At 43.9% G+C, this 13,557-nt stretch overlaps 1 protein-coding gene across 1 annotated transcript in view; it reads left to right on the top strand.

The window, feature by feature from the left end:
- Positions 1 to 13,003, top strand: part of SNRNP40 (small nuclear ribonucleoprotein U5 subunit 40) — a gene marked incomplete at both ends in the record, with an annotated part of 35,130 nt that extends 22,127 nt beyond the window's left edge. The window contains 4 exons of the mRNA XM_080692661.1: positions 4,321 to 4,403; positions 7,270 to 7,331; positions 12,084 to 12,187; positions 12,954 to 13,003. Coding sequence (XP_080548787.1) covers positions 4,321 to 4,403; positions 7,270 to 7,331; positions 12,084 to 12,187; positions 12,954 to 13,003 — 299 coding nt within the window. The remainder of the gene's footprint in view (positions 1 to 4,320; positions 4,404 to 7,269; positions 7,332 to 12,083; positions 12,188 to 12,953) is intronic.
- Positions 13,004 to 13,557: the final 554 nt, after the last annotated feature.

Here is a 13,557-nt window from a genome sequence, read left to right as displayed (position 1 = left end):
CAGTGAGACCAACTCTCTTTCTAAATAAAGGATAAAAAATAGGGCTGAGTGTGTAACTCAAAGGTAGAATGCCCCCGGGTTCCATTCCCAATACCACAAAAAAAAAAGTGTATTAGGGAGCCAATAAGGTGGCACACTCTTGTAATCCCAGAGGATCACGAGTTCACAGCCAGCCCCAGCTATTTAGTGAGGCCCTTTACTACTCAGTAAAACCCTGTTTCAAAATAAAGAATAAAAAATAGGACTGGGGTTGTAGTTCAGAGGTAGAAAGCCCTTGGGTTCAATCCCCAGATCTGCAAAAAAAAATTGTATACTGGGGTTGGGAGTGGTGGTATAGGCCTGTAATTTCAATATTTGGGAGGCTGAGACAGAAGGATTGCAGGTTCAAGGACAGCCCCAGCAATTTAGGCCCTCAGCAATTTAGTGAGACCCTGTTTGAGGGGAAAAAAATTTGTGCTGGGGGGCTGGAGTGGTAGCTCAGTGGTAGAGCACTTGCCTAGCATGCACAAGGCCTGGATACAATCACCAGCATTGGGAAATGAGAAAAAGTATGTGTACCCGGTATACTTGAGAGGACAAGGGAAGAGTTGGGGATGGCTCAGAGATTCTACCAGGTACATGTTCTACTACATGAGAACATGTAGTAGTTTTGCTTTAGATAAGATGCTCCAGAGCCCAGGACTGTCATCTCAGAGCTGTCATGTAGCCCTTGGACAACTTAACACACAGTATTTCTCTCTGGACATCAGTTTCTACACGTATAAAACTAGAGGACCGGGATTTATGTTTAAGGCCCATTTCAACTCTCATATGCAACAAATGCAAGCAGGACACAAGAGTCTCTTGTCTGATTTAACATGAAGGTGAGAGTGGGGGTCCATTCAAGGCAGTCCTTCAGCATGTGCAGAGAGCACCATGTTTGGATAATCAGGCGACCAGTGTGCTCTTTTTTGCCATGTGTCTTCCCCACTCTAAAAGTATTGGTATCTGCACAGGCCTGTAATCCCAGTACTTGGGAGGCTAAGGCAGAATTGCAGGTTCAAAGAACAGTTTCAGAACCAAGCGTGGTGGTACACGCTTGTAATCCTAGCATTTGGGAGGCTGAGACAGAAGGATCACAGTTTGCAGACAGCCTCAGCTACTTGGTTAGGCCCTTTGCAACTCAGTGAGACCCTGTTTCAAAATAAGGAATAAAAAGTAGGGCTGAGGGTGTAGCTCAAAGGTAGAACGCCCTGGGTTCCGTTCCCAGTACCCCCAAAAAAACGTCCTGATTAAAAGATGTCATTAGAGGCTGGGCATGGTGGCACACACTTGTAATCCCAGCATTCGGGAGGCTGAGGCCAGAGGTAGGCCGAGGCCAGAGGATCGTAGTTCATGGACAGCCTCAACTACTTAGCGAGGCCCTTCACAACTCAGTGAGACTCTGTTTCAAAAATAAAAAGACTATGGGAGGCTGAGACAGGAGGATCGCACAGGTTTGAAGCCAGTCTCAACTACTTAGTGAGGCTCTTAGCAACTTAGTGAGACCCTGTTTCCAAATAAAACATAAAAAAATAGGTCTGGGAGTATAGCCCAGAGGTAGAAAAGCCCCTGGGTTCTACCCTCAGTACCACAAAAATAAATAAATAAAAATAAAAAGACTAAAAAATAGGTAGAATGCCCCCTGGGTTTTATCCCCAATACCACACCAAAAAAAAAAAATCAAACAAAAAAGAGATGTCACTAAAGGAGTGCATGGGGGAGGACTCACCAACTGCTGTGTGTATGGATGTCGCTATCACTGAGCTACGTGTACATCTTGACTCCAGGGGAGTCACTATTGACGAGCTCTAGTATTCTTCATAGTGAGGAACAGTGAGGCTCCCTAAATGGTTACTAAAAGAGCAGACAGAAAAATGTTTTGTTACGGCTACATAATGAAATTATAAATAAGCCAGGCGTGGTGGCACACACTTGTAATCCCAGCATTCGGGAGGCAGACACTGAAAGATCACGGTTTGCAGCCAGCCTCAGCTATTGAGGCCCTCCACAACTTAGTGGGGCCCTGTTTCAAATAAAGAATATAAAAAAATAGGGCAGGGGTGTAGCTCAGAGGTAGAATGCTCCTGGGTTCCATCCCCAGACCCAAAAGAAAGGAAGGGAGGGAGGGGAAAAGGAAAGGAAAAGAAAGGAAGGAAGAGAGAAGAGAGATTTGAAGCCAGCCTCGGCTACTTAGTGAGGCTCTCAGCAACTTAGTGAGACCCTGTTTCCAAATATAAAAAATAGGTCTGGGAGTAGAGCCCAGAGGTGGAGGCCCCTGGGTTCCATTTCCAGTAAAAAACACACACGCGCACGCGCGTGTAGTGAGACTCATTGATCTAGCATGACCTTGTTTTAAAATGAAAAATTCTGTGTGTGTGTGGGGGGGGGTATTGGGGGTTAAACCCAGGAACATCATTCTACCTCTGAGTTACTCTACCTCAGCCCTTTTTATTGATTGATTGTGAAACAGGGTCCTACTAGGTGCTGAGAATTGCTGTGTTCCTGAGGCCTTCCTGTTTTACCCTCCTAAATACCATGCCCAGCAGGTTTGGTGGTTTGGGTACTGAGGATTGAACCCAGGGTCGTTCTGCCTCCAGGCTACACCCCACCTCTTTTTATTCTTTTTGAGTGGATTACAGGTGTGTTCCACCATGCCTAGCACAGTTTCTGATTTTTGATGGAATGTTCTTTTGTTATGATCTTGTACAAATTTAAACTGTTAATGTACCCATATGAGGAAAACTAGGAAAGGCCAATATTAAGTTTGATTTTTATAGGCTCATTGTCACAGCAGTCAGTGATATTTTTTTTTCCCCCCCAGTACTGGGGATGAAACCCAGGGGCATTCTACTTTCAAGCTATACCCTATTTTTTATTCTTTATTTTGAAATATGGTCTCACTAAGTTGCAGAGGGCCTTGCTAAATAGCAGAGGGTGGCCACAAACCTGTGATTCTCCTGTTTTAGCCTCCCAAGTGCTGGTATTACAAGTGCCCACACCATGCCTGGCCAGTCAGTGGTATTTGGATTGTCATAAAGCTTTAGTGGATGTGACTCTGAGTTGACGAAGAAATATTGGAGTTTTTTCCTTTGGTGTTTTGTGGTACTGGGGGTGGAACCCAGTGTCTTTCTACCTCCAGGCTACACTCCCAGACCAGTTTTATACTTTATTTGGAAAGAGGGTCTCACTAAGTTGCTGTGAGCCTCACTAAGTAGCTGAGGTTTACTTCCAACCTGTACAATCCTTCTGTCTCAGCCTCCCAAGCTCTGGGATTACAAGCGTGAGCTACCTTCAGAGCCTGGCTCCAAAGAAATGTTTTTTGAAATTAGTGTCACACAGCCAGGCATGGTGGCGCATACTTGTAATCCCTGTGCTCAGGAGGCTGAGATAGAAGGATCGCACAGGTTCAAAGCCAGCTTTAACTACTTAGTGAGGCTCTCAGCAATTTAGTGGGACCGTATTTCCAAATAAAATATAAAATAGGTCTGGGAGTATAGTCCAGAGGTAGAAAGCCTCTGGGTTCCACCTCTAGTACCACCAAAAAAAAAAAAAGAAAGAGGCCGGGCGTGGTGGAGCACGCTTGTAATCCCCGCGCTTGGGAGGCAGAGACAGGAGGATCGCGCAGGTTCGAAGCCAGCCCTGCGCGCTGGTTTAGGAGACCCTGTTTCAAAATATTAAAAAAATGTAAAAATAGGTCTGGGAGTGTAGCCCGGAGGTAGAAGGGCTTCCAGGAACCCCAGTACCAACAAAAACAAAAACAAAAAAAAAGAAATCAGTGTCACACCAACCTGCATTCGGTTCCAGATCCCCAGCGTTGTGTTGGCCATTTCTCCCTCCTCCTCCTCAGCTTTCTTCTGTGCTTTTAACCCTGGCTAATGGGACTTTGATGCATTATAATTCCACCAGGGGTTGGGGGTTCTTAACAGGTAGCAAGTTTGTTATGCTGTACCATGTCCATTCAAGGAATGCTCTTTGATACTGGTTTCATGATACTGATTTCAGCTGGGTCCTACTTATTTATTTATTGGTTTTGTTCTCCTTTAGTACTAAGAACATTCTACCTCTGTCTACACCCCCAGTCCTTTCTTATTTTTTATTTTTTTATTTTCAGAGTCTTACTAGGTTGCTGAGGCTGTCCTCAAACCTGTGACCCTCCTGTCTCAGCTTCCCAATTATTGGGATTTCAGGCATGTGTCACTGTACCTGGATTTAGCTGGGTTCTCAGGAGGCCTTTGGCTAATAGTTTTGGTTGGTTGGTTATTTGGTCAGCTGGTTGATTGGTTTGGATTTGTTTTGCAGTGCGGGTCTGGGATGTCCGACCATTTGCTCCCAAAGAGAGGTGTGTGAAGATATTTCAAGGAAATGTGCACAACTTTGAAAAGGTGAGTGCGTTTCAAAGTGGTTTCACTGTCCACTTAATGTAATAAACATTTAAAGTGATTCTAAGGATAAAAAGGAGTAGCTAAAAAAAAAAAAAAAAAAAAAATTAAGGTCAGGGGGATATGGTGGTTTACACCTGTAATCCCAGTACCTGTGAGGCTGAGAGAGAAGGATTGCAGGTTCAAGAACAGCCTCAGGAAGTAGTAATACTGTTATCAATTAGAGAGACACTGTTTTTTGTTTTTCAGTTTGGGTTTTGTTTTGTTTTTTGGTGGTACTGGGGTGGAACCCAGAGGCTTTCTACCTCCAGGCTATACTCCCAGACCTATTTTATACTTTATTTGGAAACGGTCTCACTAAGTTGCTGAGAGCCTCACTAAGTAGCTGAGGCTGGCTTTCAGCCTGTGTGATCCTCCTGTCTCAGCCTCCTAAGCACAGGGATTACAAGCATGCACCACCATGCCCGGCAGAGAGACACTGTTTCAAAATAAAAAATAAAATAGGACTAGGGGTGGAGCTCAGAGGTAGAATGCCCCTGAGTTCAATCCCTAGTACCACACACACACACACACACACATAGTGTCTCTGTCTCTGTCATCCATCTCTCTCTCTCTCTCTCTCTCTCTCTCTCTCTCTCTCTCAAGGTAATGCTGAGTAGAGAGTATCTCTGCTAAGAATGGGCTTCATTCTAGTAACTGTTCTTTGTCGAAACTCTTCTTACCAGAAATAAAACTAATAGAGATATATTGAAGAAGGCAGTCACATAGCTTTGTAGCCATGAGGCATGCCCTCAAACTCAGGACTCCTACTTTTACTCCAGCCTCTATAGGACACTCACTTTTTATTCCTTAGAAATCCTAACCCTCAAGCCGGGCGTGGTGGCGCACGTTTGTAATCCCAGCATTTGGGAGGCTGAGACCCGAGGATTGCGGTTCATGGACAGCCTCAGCTACTTAGTGAGGCCCTTTGTGACTCAGTGAGACCTGGTTTCAAAATAAAAAATAGGTCTGGGGGTGTAGCTCAGAGTTAGAATGCCCCTGGGTTCCATCGCCAGTACCTAGGGAAAAAAATTCCTAACCCTCTCAAATCAGTGTCTCACGGGGGCCCAAGCTCCCATAGCCATTACCCACATGATCTCCCTTGACCTCCCAATGACCTGCTGCTTGAACTCTGAAACATGTCATTCTTCCAGTAAGCACCATGGCCCATGTTACGAGAGAAACTTTTCTCAAACCCTCACTTTGCCAGGTCAGCTCTATTAGAAGCAGTTTTTCCCCTTGAAGAATTAGTTGATCAAGGCTGATGTTTTCTTTTTGAAAGTTCGTTTGAGATTATTTCACTTTTTAAATCAAATCTCATTTTTTGGTTGTTTTGGTTTTATTTTTATGAAAGATTAAGTAGAAAAGGAAAAATAGGTAAGAACAAGAAAACAATTTGTTGTGTGTGACCAAGATAGAGCAAATTGAGCCTTCATTTATGGGTAAAACAAATTTTTGTTGGCAGGACTAACCTAACTGTAACTGAAACATTTTCTACAGTTAGTTTTTATGTGGTATAAGATAATAAAGTATGCTGTTTGGGACCACAAAATATAAGGTCATACTGATTATCTTCCTGTGGACAATAATCAAAAGTCTAGTTAGAGCTGGGCATGGTGACGCATGCTTGTAAGCCTAGTATTCGGGAGGCTGAGACAGAAGGATCACAGTTTTTAGACAGCCGTAGCTACTTAGTGAGGCCCTGTTTCAAAGTAAAGAATATAAAAGCTGGACGTGGTGGTGCAGGCTTGTAATCCCAGCATTCTGGAGGCTGAGACCTGAGAATCGCAGTTCACACAGACAGCCTTGGCTACTTAGCGAGGCTCTACACAACTCAGTGTGACCCTATTTCAGAAATAAAAAGACTAAAAGATAGTACTGGGGATGTAGCTCAGAGGTAAAATGCCCCTGGGTTCCATCTCCAGTACCGTAAAAAAATAAAATAAAATAATAATAATAATAATAATGATAATGATGATGAATATAAGCCAGGCGTGGTGGTGCACACTTGTATTCCCAGCATCTGGGAGGCTGAGACAGGAGGATCTAAGTTCACGGACAGCCTCAGCCACTTAATGAGGCCCTTTGCAACTCAGTGAGACTCTGCTTCAAAATAAAGAATAAAAATAGGGCTGTAGCCGGGCATGGTGGCGCATGCTTGTAATCCCCGCGCTTGGGAGGTGGAGACAGGAGAATCGCGCAGGTTTGAAGCCAGCCACACACGCGCGCTGGCTTAGGAGACCCTGTTTCCAAATAAAAATGTAAAAATAGGTCTGGAAGTGTAGCCCGGAGGTAGAAGGGCTTCCAGGAACCCCAGTACCACCAAAAAAAAATAAAATAGGGCTGGGAGTATACCTCAGAGTTAAGAATACCCCTGGGTTCCGTCCCCAGTACTGCAAAAAAAAAAGTAGCTGAAGGCCAGCGGCGTCCAGTGGTATTCCTGTCTCATCCTCCCAAGTACTGAGATCACAAGCATGCACCACCAAACCCAGCTTACTATATTTTTTTGCAGTAATGCAAAAAATATATGTGTATATATGTATGTATGTGTGTGTGTGTGTATACATACATACATACATACATACACACACACACACACACACACACACACACACACACACACACACAGAGAGAGAGAGAGAGGTGGGGGAGGGAGAGAGATAGGACCTGGGTTGTACCTTGGAGGTAGAATGCCCAGAGTTCCAACCCCAGTACCAGGAAAAAAAAAAGTCTAGTTAGGAAATTTAAAGTCTCTCAGTAACTTAGTAGCCTACCAGAGAGGAATTGATCCATTGCCATTCAACGGATCCCTGCTTATTCATCATTACAGAATCTCCTGAGATGTTCTTGGTCACCTGATGGAAGCAAAATAGCAGCTGGCTCAGCTGACAGGTAAGGATTGCTGGCATGATGTAGAAAACCTGCAGCTATACAGGCCTTCTCATGTTTAAACGTGAAGCGCAGACAGGACTAGAGCAGCCCTACAGTTACAGCTGTGCTCAGAGATGAAGCCATTTGCATTATGAAGGACTTAAGATGTTTGTGAGACAAACACTTCTTTTTTTTCTTTTAATTAATTTTTTTTTTTTTCCAGTACTGGGGATGGAACCCAGGGGCATTCTACCCCTGAGCTACACCTCCAGCCCTGTTTTATTTTTTATTTTCAAGACAGGATCTCACTAAGTTGCAGAGGGCCTCATCAGTAGCTGAGGCTGGCTGATAACCCGTGATCTTCCTGTCTCAACTTCCCAAGTACTGAGGTTACAAGAGCACACCACCGTGCCCTACTGGACATTTTTCTGTCTTCTTACATTTTAAGCCTAGAAGTCGGCTGTGTATCTGATTCTGTTGAATTCTTGTTGCCATCCAAATACAGTTCAGACTGTCTGGTCTCTTGGCAGAGTCTTCTAATTCCATTCTTTCAAATACATATCAAGCACTCACTTTCTGGCCATCACATAACCCTTCCCTCACATGGAACTCTCCTTATTCTATCCTGCCTTCTGCTTCCTCACCTCCCAGTACCCTCTCATGCCTCCTTATCCTTTATCCAGGATAAGGTACCCATATCTTTCTAGTACCCACCTCTGTGTTGTATCTATAAACTTCCCCTGGCCTTCTCTCTTCCTTACCTCTTGAACATAACTAATTTTCCTTTGCCGTGGTCACATTTCATCATTTCATACATCTAACTTTTGTTATAATTAGTAACTTGAGCCAGGTGTGGTGGCACACACTTGTAATCCCAGTACTTGGGAGGCTGAGACAGGAGGATCACTGATTGGGGCCAGCCTCGGCTACTTAGTGAGGCCCTCCTCAATTTAGTGAGACCCTTTTTAAAAATAAAGAATAAAAACATTAGCACTGGGTGTGTAGCTTGGAGGTAGAATGCCTCTGGGTTCTATCCCCAGTACTAGGGAAAAAAATAATTAGTAACTTGAAGTATGATGTTTCTGGGTTTAATCTTCAGTAGCAAAAACTAAACAAGAGTTGTCAGGTGACGATCTTAAGAAACAGACTAAGATATCTTGCATTCTACAGAGTAAAGGTCATTCCAGGGGGCTGGGGGCATAACTCAGTAGTAGAGCATTTGCCTGGCATTCATAGACCCTGGGTTCAATCCCCAATACCACAGGGAGAATAAATAATTATTATCAGGTAGGCCAGGTACACACCTATATTCCCTGGACTTGAGAAGCTGAGACAGAAGGAGCACAGGTTCCAAGCCAACCTCAGCAATTTTATGAGACCTAGTTTCAAAATTAAAAAATATAATGTTCTGAGGGTATAGCTCACAGGTAGAATGTCCCAAGTACCACAAAAAAAGGAAAAACCAAAGTGTTTTATATTAATTTTCAGCAGAGATAGTATATCTTTCTTATGTAATTAATTTTATTAAATTTTATTTTGAGACAGGGCTTTGTTTCACATTGGCCTCAAACTCATGATCCTCCTGTCTTGGCCTCCTGAGTATCTGGGGATTATGGGCATGTGCCGCCCCACTCAGTGTAGTCTCCACCACCACTACCATCACCCCCCCTTTTTTTTTTTTTTTGGTAGTACTGGAGATGGAACCCAGGGACTTTCTACCTCCGGGCTACACTCCCAGACCTATTTTGTATTTTATTTGAAAACAGGATCTCACTAAATTGCAGAAGGCCTCATCTAGTCCCTGAGGCTGGCTTCAAACCTACAATCCTCCTGTCTCAGCCTCCCAAATGTTGGGATTACAAGCCTATACCACCACACTCCCCCCACCCTTTTTTTATTTTTTATTTTGAAACAGGGTCTCCCTGAGTTGCAAAGGGCATCACTAAGTAGTGGATAAGGCTGTCTTCAAACCAGGATCCTCCCATTTCAGCCTCTGGAATGCTGAGATTACAAGCATGCGCCACCAGGCCTGACTTTATCTTTTAAATTATATTTGCATGCCCGGCCTGGTGGCGCATGCTTGTAATCCCAGCATTCGGGAGGCTGAGACCTGAGGATCGTGGTTTGTGGACAGCCTCAGCTACACAGTGATGCCCTCTGCAACTCAAGTGAGACCCTGTTTCAAAACAATAAAAAATAGGGCAGGGGCTGTAGCTCGGAGGTTGAATGCCCCTGGGTTCCATCCCCAGACCTGCAAAAAAAAAAAAAATGCATACATATATATATATATATATATATATATATATATATATATATATTTGCATGTTTTTGTTTTTTTCCTTGACAATGACTTTTTATTTTGCCATACTAAGGATTGAACACAGGGGTATTCTACTTCCAAACTACACTCCTAGCCATATTTTATTTTGTATTTTGAAACAGAGACTCAAATTGCTGAGGCTGGCTGTGAACCCTTGATCCTCCTGTTTTAGCCTCCCAAGTACTGGGATTATAAGCGTGTGCTGCCACACCTAGCTGACATTCGTCCTTTCTGACTTTATAAGGTCCTCCCCCCCCCACTGTTCCTTTAAACTTTACACATAGGAGCATAGCTCTGACCTAAGGGAAACCTGCATCTCTCTTCCTGCTGGGATTGGCCAGATTTCACACCCCACCTTGCCAATTAGCCGTAAGTTAGCCAGCAGCTCTGTTACCTAAGGACCTGGTTCCTACTGAAAGCTGCCATGCCACAGTGAGGAAAGGACAAGGAATCCCTCTAAATTTAGCATCTAATTGGCAGCCATCAAGAGTGAAGCCTTGAAGTAAGCCCCCGGAGATCTGGGGTTCTTCTCTCTTTTATGTGCCTGGGTATCTGTCCTTCCTTTTCAGTAAACTGCTTGTCAGCTTGGTCTGGGTTTGACAGATTTCCCCTTTGTACTTAGAAATCACCTTCTCATGTTCAGACTTGAAACTCTTGACAGCCCTGGTCACCGGGCCTGGCTGGGCCAGGAGTGACTGCTTCAGCCTTTTGATTTCATGAGGATCTAGTTGGTAGCGAATGTACTCGTCACAGCAATAGCCACCATCAATTCTGTGTGTCAAGCACTTTGCATGTATTATCTTATTTTTCTCAACAAAAGCTATAAAAACAATTTTTCCTCCATCATTATGGCATAGGAAAGATGCTTAAAGAAGTTAAGTGATCTAAGTGTACTTAGCTAGTAAATTACTGAGACTTGAAACCAGGTCTCTCTGACTTTGACTTTGTTCAGTTTCACTGCCCTTACCTGGATTAATGAGGACCAGTTATTTTTGCATGGCAAGAAAGAAGACAGCAGAGGACATGAGCATCAGAACCAAGGGGTCTAGGCAGGTGGGGTTTTACTTCTCTTCCATCTTGCTTGGAACTTTCTGTTCCTATGGAGTCCAGTAGGAGAGCTTGACAGTATAGTTAAGACGCTCTTGATTATAAACATTACATTTTAGACCAAAAGTGTAATGTTAGAACCAGGCATAGTGGCGCACACCTGTAATCCCACACTTGGGAGGAAGACAGAAGGATTGCAGGTTCAAGGCCAGCCTCAATGATTTGAGACCCTGTTACAAAAATTAAAAGAGGCTGGGATACAGTCTACAGGTAGAATATCTCAGGATTCAATAAGCAGTACTAAGCTGGGCGTGGTGGCTCACACTTGTAATCCCAGCATTTGGGGGACTGAGACCAGAGGATCTCGGTTCGCAGACAGCCTCAGCTACTTAGTGAGGCCCTCCGCAACTTAGACCCCGTTTCAAAATAATAAAAAATAGAGCAAGAGGTGTAGCTTGTTTTCCATCCCCAGACCCACACACACAAAATGAAATAAGCAGGAGAGAGAGAGAAAAAAAAGAGAAAGTAATGCTGGATCAGAACTAGGTTTTCTTTGTCTTGTCTTGTCTTTTGAAGGTGCAAGGGGTCAACCCATGATCTCACACATGCTAAGCATCGCTTACACCTTCAGTTGGATACTAGCCATTCTTTAATCAAGTACTGATAAGTTACTGAAATGAAACAAATACTCAAGTACCTGCTTCAAACCACCATCCTCATGAAGGTGATTTTCTCTTTAGTTAACCTGATTTAGACAAAGCCGAGCATGGTGGCACATACTTAGAATCCCAATACTTGGGAGGCGGAGACAGGAAGATCACGGGTTATTGGTCAGCCTCAGCTACTTAGTGAGACCCTGTTTCAAAATAAAGAATGAAAAATAGGACCGGGTATGGTGGTGCAAGCTTGTAATCCCAGTACTTGGGAGGCTGAGATAAGAGGATCCAGGTTCTCAGACAGCCTCTGCTACTTAGGCCTTCTGCAACTTAGTGAGACCTTGTTTAAAAATAAAGAAAAAAAAAAATAGGGCTGGGGGTGTAGCTTGGAGGTAGAATGCCCCTGGATTCCATCCCCAGTACTGCAAAAAATAAAAGAAAATACTAGTAATCCTTTTTATTTGTACTATTTCTCTCCCCCCGCCCCGGGCTATACTCCCAGACCTATTTTGTATTTTATTTGGAAACAGGGTCTCACTAAGTTGCTGAGAGCCTCACTAAGTAGCTGAGGCTGGCGGGGATTACAAGCGTGCGCCATCACGCCCAGCTTATTTGTATTATTTCTATTTCTCTACTCAGTTGCTCCATGTCTTCACTTAGGGTTTTTTCCTGGTTTCTAAAGGACAGAACACTATTCAAATAGCCCCACTTCTGGGAGGCCTTACTCTTGCTTTTGGTGATACCTTGCAGGTTTGTGTATGTGTGGGATACCACAAGCAGGAGGATACTGTATAAGCTACCTGGCCATGCTGGCTCCATCAATGAAGTGGCTTTCCACCCCGACGAGCCCATCAGTAAGTCTGTTCCTGAAGTGAAGCTGTGGTCTCCCCAGGGAGGCCTGGGGATAAAGAAATGGGCATCTGTTCTATGTGCATTCCCTTATAAACAGTCCTTACAGGTGTCAATGACAGTCTCATAAGGCTGTCCTAAGTGATGAGGTATGAGTAATGTTCCATCATCTTCTGTTTCTGGGTTCCATCCCCAGTACCACAAAAAAAAAAAAAAAGAGAAAGAAAGGGGATGGGGAGGAAGGGAGAAGAAAGAAAGAAGAGAGAGAGAGAGAGGACTGAGGGTATAGCTCAAGGATAGAATGCCCCTGGGTTCAATCCCTAGTACCACACAAAAAATAAATAAATAAATTGCAACTTAAACTTCATTATGTAGATAAACCAGGTAATAAACCTTAAATTTAAGGATAAAATGTACCTTTCTCCAGGGCTAAATATAACAAGCAGAAGCACTTTCCCTAAGTGACTGATACACACATCGATTCCTCTCTACAGGAGTGACTGTGAGGACCTTTTTCTTGGGGTTTGACTGACAAGGGACACTGGGATTTAGAGCTTGATAATGTGTTTCCCATAGTAGGGCCATCTGCCTGGTTGTGAGAGGGATTGGACTGAAAAGCCAGGCTGTTCCTGGGGATGCTGTTGAGGGGAATTCACGCTGAATCCAATTGCTCCTAGGTACCAAAATTGGCTCTTGACACAAGAGCCCTTGAGCCCCAAGTCTCCTTGAGCCTTCCTTATTCCAGTATCTTCTCTGTTCTTTCTCCCTCAGTTCTCTCAGCATCCAGTGACAAGAGACTGTATATGGGGGAGATCCAGTGAAGATGCGGGATGCAGGACTCTGAGGCTGCTTGACCTTGAAGCCTCCGGCTGCATAATTGGCGACACATGGTGCCCGGCTGACCTCCTCCCTTCAGATGACCATAACTAGCGAGAGACAGAGGCGGTGGCGGCCGTGTTCCAACAGCCACTGCACCCGGATGATTGAGGCAAGCTCCCGGCCGCCTCTCATACCGGCCAGATTTCAAGGACTGATTTCTCCTCCTTTTGTTCTGAAATCAGATCTCTTCAAGGGGATAGACACTCCTTGGTTTGCAGTTTCCTGTTTTCTAATCCAGGCAGTAACAGGGAGTATCAACTAAAATTTGTTGGTTGGGATTTCTTTGTTTTTAATTCAGTGATGGCTTGTATGATATTTTCTTTTTATGTTTCTCTGCATCATTTTATATTAAAAGCCAAATAGATGCCTTTTTACAAGAGTCATGTGGGCTGGATTTATTGCTATCTTTTCTTTGAGGTTTGATTGCTATAAATTAGAGCAGAGCATGATGTGGTCAGGGGATATAGTCCATTGAATCTTAGAGAAACTGTTTACT

Source organism: Muscardinus avellanarius, assembly GCF_963383645.1.
Source record: "Muscardinus avellanarius genome assembly, chromosome: 3".
Lineage (NCBI taxonomy): Eukaryota > Metazoa > Chordata > Mammalia > Rodentia > Gliridae > Muscardinus > Muscardinus avellanarius.
Note: the sequence above shows the minus strand (reverse complement) of the source record. Positions and strands in the feature narration are given on the sequence as shown.